Source organism: Corticium candelabrum, chromosome 10 (assembly GCF_963422355.1).
Source record: "Corticium candelabrum chromosome 10, ooCorCand1.1, whole genome shotgun sequence".
Lineage (NCBI taxonomy): Eukaryota > Metazoa > Porifera > Homoscleromorpha > Homosclerophorida > Plakinidae > Corticium > Corticium candelabrum.
The window spans coordinates 6560603-6570013 of NC_085094.1; the positions used below are offsets into that span (position 1 = coordinate 6560603).

The following is a 9411-nucleotide window of genomic DNA, read 5'->3' on the forward strand; positions in this document are numbered from 1 at the left end:
AGGCGCTAAAGATACCGCCAGCGGGAACAAACACTCGCCAAAAGCAGGCCGCAGGAGATTTCAAGAAACAAGTCAAGCGACTTCACAAGAGGCCAAAAGGCACTCCAAGGAACTGTCGTGCAAGCGCTACGGGAAAAGCCTTGAAAATACAAGCTATTGTCCAGCAAGGGAAGCTACATGCTCCAAATGTCGTCGCAAGGTCGCTTCACTTCTCAGTGTTTTTCCAAAACTGTAGCAGCCGTAGCATCTGAGCATACAAAAGAAGCCTACCTATTTCCCATGACAATGTCTCTGGAACAGTATTGATCTTCCACTATCAAACTTGGAGAGTATGAAGTTGATTTCAAACTGGATACAGGAGCTAAGGCAACTGTAATCACAGAGGAGACCTAAAAAAGGATCAATCAATCAACGTTAACATTACAGCTATCAAAAAAGCTACCATATGGCCCAAAATCTACCAATCTCAAGGTACTCGGACAGTTTACAACCACACTAGTAACCAGGGACAGGAGCACAGAGGAAACCATTTACGTTGTTGCAGGTCTAAAAGCAAACCTCCTTGGATTACCTGCTATTATCTCTTTACAACTGGTTTCTAGAGTTGAGGCTAATTTTATACAAGACGTTCCGTTACCAACCACCATTCATCCAGACTCACATCAAGAGGAAGTTGAGGTATTCATTGAATCGTTAGTTTCAAACCTTCCCACCACAGAGGATAAGCTACAGGGATACAGAGAAGCTCAAGCTGATGATTCCAATTGCTTAGAGGTGATGCACTTTTGCAAAGAGGGCTGGCCAAACAGGTGCCCAGCGAACACATCTCTAATACCTTACTGGAGAGTTTGATCTCAACTTTCAGTACACAACGGTCTTTTAATGTACAACAATCGTGTTGTTATCCAAGTATCATGCAAAGAGATGCCCTGACAAGGATCCATGAAGGACATCAGGGAATTACTCGATGTAAGCTAGGAGCCAACTCATCAGTATAGTGGCCAGGCATATCAAGACAACTCGTACAGATGACACAAAATTGTGGTCCATGTCAAAAAGACAGTCGATGTGTAGAGTCTTTGATACCCACTGAACTGCCAAATTATTCTTTCCAAGTAATAGGATCAGACTTACTGGAATTTAGGAGTACACTACCTGATCGTGGTCGACTATTTTCGAGATATCCAGCGCTGATAACGTTGTCGTCCACTACATCGAGCAGCATCATTCATGCTTTGAAAGCAATCTTTGCCCGACATGGCATTCTAGAGATTCTGAGGAGTGACAACGGTCCTCAATACTCTACTCATGAAATGAGAGAGTTCGCAACAACTTATGGCTTCACACTCATCACCAGCAGTCCAAGATATCCACAAAGCAATGGTCTTGCAGAAAGAATGGTGAAGTCTGTTAACCAGCTACTACAACGATCCAAGGATCCACATCTAGCGCTTCTAAGCCACAGAACACCACTTCTTCCATGGTGCAACATCAGCTCATCAGAACTTCTCATGGGTAGACGGCTTAGAACCAAATTACCACAAGTTTTTGAATTGCTAACGCCTCAATGGCCCTATTTGAAAACAATTTGCAATGCTGACAAGCAATTCAAACAGAAACAGAAGGAACACTTTGATAAATGACATCAAGCCAAAGACCTCCTAGAATTACCAACCTACATAGAAGTTTGGATAACCTCAGAGGGAAAGGAGAAGACAGGAACAATAGTTTCCAAGTTCTCCATTCCACGATCCTATAATGTTGAAACCAGTACTGGAACAGTCAGACGAAACGGATGCCACACTATGTCCACTGGATCTTAAGCAGGTACTCGATCAGTCTGGCGGCACACCCCTTCAGGCAGAGGTCTACAGTCCCTCTACCTCAAGCAGGCCAACAACACGTCTTCAGACAGGAACAACTATCAGACCGCCTGAAAGGCTAGACTTGTAGAAGGGGAGACGTAGTGCGAGCTAATAATGGCGTATGAAAGTACGCATGCGCTGACTTGTCTAGAACTAGATCGCGTACGTTGTGTTGCGTTCATGGAGCACTGCCAATAAACCAGCACAAGCACTACAAGAAATGGCAGTCTTTGCACGCGTACACAGGTTCCCAGTTGAAGCTGCAATGCGTCATAGAGCACTGCCCTGTTATCGGACACCATCAATCATCGGACAGTTGTGCAAGAAGTAAACGATGTAAGACTGAGCTTTGCTGAAGCCCACAGTAAGAAGGATTAGTAAAGACTGCGATCTAGAGGCCGGACTTCCAAAGGCTTGAAACGGTTATGCTAGGACGGTAAACATGATTTTTCTCTGCAACCTCCCCTATGAAAACGCAAAAGCAATTCTGCAACTTCGCACCTGAGATAGGTTTATTGGTGACTAGCTAACATGACAACACTATCAATGTCTCCACTCTAGGAGAGATAGCGCATGCTTCTCTAGTCAATCGCGAGGTAACGCTCCTTTTGTCGAACCGTCGTTTTCTTTGCAGCAGCAGTGTGCAGGTAATAATGTCATGAGAGAAGTTGGAAGGAAATATCGTACAGCCCCAATTCGTTTGACTTCTATTTGACTCAGCAACAGTTATTAGCGGAAATTGCTGAATGTTCTAAATTTTTAGCTCTGCTGACAAGCTCACTCTGTTGGCATCTACTAGCCCTCCGGTAATGTCTAAAGTCTTTCCATCGTAAGAATTTGAACTCCTGGGTGTTTTGCAGCACAACTGCAAAGGCTTGATGCACACGGATGTAGCAGACGATTCATGTCATCCATGTTCGAGCTTTGCTGTGAGCACATTCTCCCAACTCGCACAGGAACAGACCCTAGGTTGTTATTTGGCTCACTTGTGCAAGTGTTTCTATCTCAGTTTGATATCTACCATTGCCTGACCGTGCACCGTCACGACGTGCAGCACGTCATCGTTGGTACAACCAGCTGTACTGAACGCAGGAACTTTGTTTACTATCAGAGAAGCTAGAACTTTCACTCCTGGTTCTCCTAGGTAAAGTTGAAGTAGATTACGTGTATAATATGTCAAGTCTTAATTAAGCTCAACGCTACGCAGCGACTTTCTTTGCAAAGGCTAAAAGTATGGCGCGTGACACGTGCCAAAATAGGAATAATCGCGCATTGCGGGTAGGGGTTTTGTGCATCAGGGGTAGGGTTTTGTGCATCAGGGTTGGATTTTGTGCATCAGGGGTGGGTTTGTGCATTAGGGGTGGATTTTGTGCATTAGAGGTGGGTTTGTGCATGAGGAGTGGGTTTTGTGCATTAGAGGTAGAATTTTTGTCTATCCGCGGAAGATTTTTGTCTATCAGGGGTAGAGGTTTTGTGCATCAGGGGTAGAGGTTTTGTGCATCAGAGGTAGGGGTTTTCTCTGTTAATTACTTTAGAGGTAGCTTTGGCTAGGGGTTTTGTGCATGAAAAACATCAGTGTACCTTTTATAGCTTGACTATGCTAGGATTACAGGTTGAGTGCAAATATTTGAACATTTGGAAGTGTATAACAGCCTGTGGAACATGCACACCAGTACGCGTACATATGCCCGGTCTACGACATCACTGCATAGTCTAGTATCATTGGATATAGTTTGTAGCTTGTGAAATTATAGCTTGTGCACTGTACACACAACAATCTATAGACAACAAGTATTGCCTCGACTAACTTTAATTAGTTAATAGCTGATATTTGGCAAAGAAGACCACCAAAGACAAACACCTCATGCAGCTCGTACGTTTGCTGTACTTTATAGCAGCTAAAGGAAACTTTACTGTTTCAGTCTCGCATATTCACGGTGTAAATAATACATTGGCTGATGCACTGTCTCGCGGACAGGTGGAGCAGTTCAAGACACTAACCATGCTGGCAGATTGAAACCAACACCACTACCAACCAATTGGAAATCACTCTGGACCACAACGTTTGGCAGTTTCAACGAGCAACAGTAGCGCCGTCAACGCTGGCGGACTACACTACCAGTATGAGACAATTTAACAACTTTTACCAACGGCTGGTGATACCTCCCATGCCAGCTTCAGAGACGACACTTTCAAGATTGGCAGCGCCTATGATAAGCTAATGTATTGGGCAGCTTTCACGACAGCTTTCTTCGGTTTCATGCGAGTCTCAGAATTTACAGCAGCAAACAACAAGTCATTCAATGAGCGAACACTCTGTGGAAAAGACGTTCAGTTTAAGGAAGACATGGTGGTGCTCCCCTTACAGATGTCCAAGACAGACCCATTTTATCACGGCTGCAGTGTAGTACTGGTTCCCGTACATACCCTTAAGTGGTATTTGGCAGTCTGGTGGATGGACGTTGGCCTCCTGTTCTTCTGCTTCCAGTCACGAGCATTCCTGTCGAGAGACAGACTTTCTTCTCAACTGTGATCTTTACTGGACAAAATGGGTATGGACTCGAGCTTATACACCTCCCACAGCTTCGCATTGGAGCAGCTTCCATTGCAGCGGCTGCTGGACTACTAGAACATTTGATCCAAATGATGGGCTGTTGGACCTCTGACTGCTTCAAGACGTATGTGAGATCGAATATACAAGTGTTACGGTCTGCGGTGCGTCGCTTGAAGGGCCACACTGATATGCAAAAATCAAAAATTATTTTAAATTTTATATGATAGTTCCAAAGGTGTAGATAGCCAGAAAAATAATTGTAGATTCTTAAAAGCAAGGTTCTATAAGAAAATTGCACCATAATGTGTTTCCGGTTTACCGCATCTGGTCTCGAGCGGTAGATTTGGGGCGTGCACATATGAGGAAAAAGTGAGAACGAATGTCGTGTTAGCGCAAAACGTTTTGATGACTAGCTCAGGCAGTCAATGCGACAGAGCAATCGGCTCTAGTGATGAAGACGGCGGCGATCTCAAGAAAGCTTTGCACGATCATACTCTTCATGAGGTAGGATCGTTAGCGGGCAAAACACCATTGTTTACAGTTATGTCAGCCTCCGGAATTGTCGTTGCATGACGGTTTGAAACGGTCTGTGTGCGTAGAACCTTCAGTATCATATGGAGTAGATACTGGTGATGTGAAGAATGGCTCGAAAGACGACGAAAGGAAGACGTAGAATAGGTGGAACTGTCTAACCTTGAGCCTGTCGCCAGTGAGACACCATCGCTGGTAGCACCCGAAGATGAGCAAAACGAACGACTACTTGATTTATCGTTTTATTAAACAGCTTAGGCTGATATTACAAGTCATGTAGTGGAAATTTTGTTTAGGTATACAACTATGTAGTTGTGGTTGTTGACCTCTGGTCATCATTGTGGGTGTTGCCAGGACATACTTGGAAGTAAAGCCCGGTTCACAGTATTGATATTGATGCTCAGCTGAGCGTCAACATCAAAGACACTGCCTTGACGCAGGCGACATCCTTTGATGTTGACGCTGATGCCGACGCGGGAATAGGATTCATTTCTGTTCCAGCATCAGCATCAGCGTTAACATTGGCATCAGCGTCGTACTGTGAACCGGGCTTAATTGACAAACCGCATCACTGAACACCCAACATTCCCTGGCCTCTGCCTAGATGTGTGAGTTCTGCAGACTGCGTACACACACACACACACACACACACACACACACACACACACACACACACACACACACACACACATACAGCAGGACTATGGCATTGCATAAAACTGATCCTCCTCCAATTCATGAGAAACAATTCTACCAACAAATTATTATGCTGACTTCATCAATGCATTTCTGTGCTGCACAGGAGATATACAGATATACTTCTTACCATCAATTAGCAAGATGGTGTAAACTGGCTGTCATGCCTCTTGTCCGCAGTTAGAAAATTCTGTACCACCATGGAAATTGTTCAGTGGCTCATATAGTTACATCAATTTAATTCATTACTACATGTACATTTCTGTAAAGTCTAAATACAACCTACTGTCTTTCTTTCACGTTTTTCGTACACCAATCTCATCTTTCTTGGTTTTTCCAACTGCTCAGGCCTCGCACGGGCTCAATAAGTATGCACGGTAGTCGTCTCAATTTCGGCGCTGGTACACACGAGTAGCTTAAACTAAATTGCTCGCACAATCCTGCCTCATCTTCAAAGTAGTCTACTTTGAAATAACGACTACACAACACGGATGAATCACTTGGGGCTTCCCAGCGATATTTTGTTTGTCTGACTTGTTCCGCCCACTTTCGCCTTTGTTTAGGGTCTTCGGAAATCGAAAGAGCCTCACACCTTCTTTCAGGGTACTATAGCAAGCAGCTGCCACACATCGTCTAACACTCTAACCGTAGCTCACGCTCGAGTCTTGTGCGTTACCTATTTCACTTGCACTAACACAACATCCTTTCTCACTTTTACGTCATATGTACCGCTCCGAATCTCCTCGAAACTGGATGCGATAAACTGGAAGCACATTATGGTGCAATTTTCTTATAGAAACCTTGCTTTTAAAAATCTAAAATTATTTTTCTAGGTATGTACACCTTTAGAACTATCATATAGAAAATTATTCTTGATTTTTGCATGTCAGTGGCCTCTTAATAGGCGAGTGGAAATAATAAAAATAAATCAGCAATTGTTTGTGTTGCATTTGGTTCATGTCTCTATCTTGCTTGGTGCCTCTACAAGCTGACACATGCTGACGCTTGCTTGGGAGGGTGTTTGGGGGAAATCTCCACCAGGGCGACAGAGCAAGCGGCAGTCCGTCAAGTATGGGCATACCCTTGACAACAGGTGATATTTCTTGGGACAAGGCTATTGTTAGGTATGGTTGCAGCTGCCAGGCTGCGGTCATGCGTGCCCAGAGTTGGGTGGTGCATAGATCAGTCTCGGTAACCAGAAGCTGTCTCGCCGAGTAAGTCCACTGGTGTCTATCAATGAGTCAAGAAGAAGAATTAATAAGATTTTTCATTATCAAACCTAACACAAGTAAACTACATAACACCTTTCCTTTCATAACACACCCAGTACATAACATAACACTGTCCTTACATAGTAGTTGTTTGCTGTCACACTTCTCAGTTGGCGACACCACACAGTCCATTCCATTGTGTTGCTTAAGACGTGCTCGTGTACGACTATGAGTTCCAAAACTACACGACGATATACAATCTGACCATGAGCTCCATTCACAGTTTACTAGAGACCACAAAACAATTACTATACAACACTACACACAACTATGTTCCTGTATCTATACCATTGACATTCAGTGTAAATGACTTTGACACTATAGAGCCATTAGTTGCAGTATATTGACATGCATACAAACCATTGGAAGAGACACTAGCTGACTTGATGTAGAGCCGCTGCACACCATTCTCATACATCTGATATACACTAGCATTCTGTACACTTAAAGATGGTACATCATTGGTTGTGTTGTGTTTCCATTGCAAGAGAGCATTAAAGTTGGTATCATCAGGACTGACACCACAATCAATAGGATTAGAGTAATCTTGATTTTCATCAACTGCCACACTTGTCCCTTCAATATGCTTGGTATTGTCTCGAATAGCAATCTCCAACTCTACATCAAAACACATTTTACTCTTCATTCAACACCTACCTACACCACAAATCGTCTAACCATAACTGAAAACCACCTCACACACATAAAGAATATTGTTTCTTTCTAAATTGATGTATTTCCCCAAACTAGTTAATTGCAACTAACATTTCTCCAACTCAACAGAGAGCCGTCACCTGGAACCGTTCCACAATTGTGATTGCTATTCCCATTATCTGTTAAGTCACTACCAACACGAACATTAACATTTGTAGTTCTACCAGTAGTCAGGATAGCCCCAACACTTGACACAAAGTACTCATTCTTCAACTCAATACGAAGCCACTGATTAGTTGCCACCTTTGTTGCAGGACATGACGGACTATCACTTGCTGAATTCCCATCTATCGCCAATTTGGGCAAAAATACGCATTACTGTCATACTGTGTGCTCAGAGTCACTGTTGCTCCTACACTGACAGCCAAATCAGTCGCCATACCTACACACATCACGTAAACATTAGACACAAAACAATTCTACAATAACAGCAATCATACAAGATGTGACTATGCAGATCTCAGCTGACGGTCCTGTACAATTGTGACCACTCACACTAGCTACTTGACTGATCTGCCGAGTTCTGGTACCATTTCCACACTGAACACTACATGAACTTCAACCGCCCCAAACACAATCCACTGAAAATCAAACACAAGACTGCCATTAAAATATTGCTCACCAAACGTCACTCACTAAATCAAGAAACAACACCTGTTATCACTACTTCTACATATATGTTATAAAGGCAACTGCAATGCAACAATCAAAAGTATTTTATTGCATTTCGGTTAGTTCTTAATGGGGCAGTCCCACGGAAAACAACCTAGGCTTTAAAAATAGGTCTTGACGAGAGAATCCAAATGATGTTAGTTACACGTTCCAATTTACCTTCGTCGTTGAACTAAAAATGATTGCTTTTCAAGGACCTTGAAATCCCGGTTTCAAAGTCAACAACGACAGTGTCTTTCACATGACACAATGGGAAACGTTTACTGGTAAGTTTTAATTATGTATCCACTCCGACTCGGGTTTCTAGGCAGAAGAAGCAGCGTGACTACTGAAACTGTAGTCATGATTCATGCACGGATCTCTTCTAGACGGCAGGATCTAAACTCTTGTACACTCTACCTACTCGCTACACAAACATACAATGAAAGAGAATGTTCACAAGTTAGTTATGCAAGCTAATGTACGTCTTAATTTGTAGTCGTGTTCTTCTGCTTGCAATACATCCACCGTATACGCTAGTAGTTAATTGCGTTGGGTGCATGGAGTGGGCGTTTCCCAAACAAATAGCGATAGCATAGCAGCTGATCTCATTTGTGGCACTCTTATGCTCCCAAAATAAAATTTATATTTTTGAAAGGCACAAAGTTGCTTCCGGTTGTTTATAACCGGTATAGTAGATGTACACTGTGAAGTATTAATGGGAACAAATGTGGCTACAGCAAATGCAGGCAATACCAATGTCTTACAAGAAGTAAACCTCTGGTTGCTTATTGGCTGCAGTGATGTGTTCTCACTTGTTTCACTTGTGCTGTCCATTTCTTTCACATCTTGGCATTATAGGAGAAGAGACTCAAAGCCACATTTCCTTTCTCAGGCAACCAGAGGGATTTATCTTATAAGACATTTGTATTGCCTGCATGTAGCCATCTCCATTCTCACTAATACGTCACAGAGTGTGCCTAGTATGTACAGCATATAAACAAACGGAAGCAACTTTGTACCTCAATATCTTTACGAATGTAACTTCAAAAATAATTAGTTATTTTGAGGGCTTACGGATGTTCAACAACTAACGAAAATGCAGTAAAATATTTCTTGAGTTTTGCAT

The 9411-nt window shown here is 42.9% G+C and overlaps 1 protein-coding gene across 1 annotated transcript; it reads left to right on the top strand.

Moving 5' to 3' along the window:
* The first annotated feature begins 1028 nt into the window (after positions 1–1028).
* LOC134185352 (uncharacterized protein K02A2.6-like) lies at positions 1029–1643 on the top strand. Its single transcript, XM_062653133.1, has one exon. It carries the CDS (start codon positions 1029–1031, stop codon positions 1641–1643), a length of 615 nt encoding a protein of 204 aa, XP_062509117.1.
* The last annotated feature ends 7768 nt before the right edge of the window (positions 1644–9411 follow it).

Bases quoted from the DNA above. Each gene is read 5' to 3' on its own strand.
- LOC134185352 (XM_062653133.1), top strand. From the start codon at position 1,029: ATGACACAAAATTGTGGTCCATGTCAAAAAGACAGTCGATGTGTAGAG.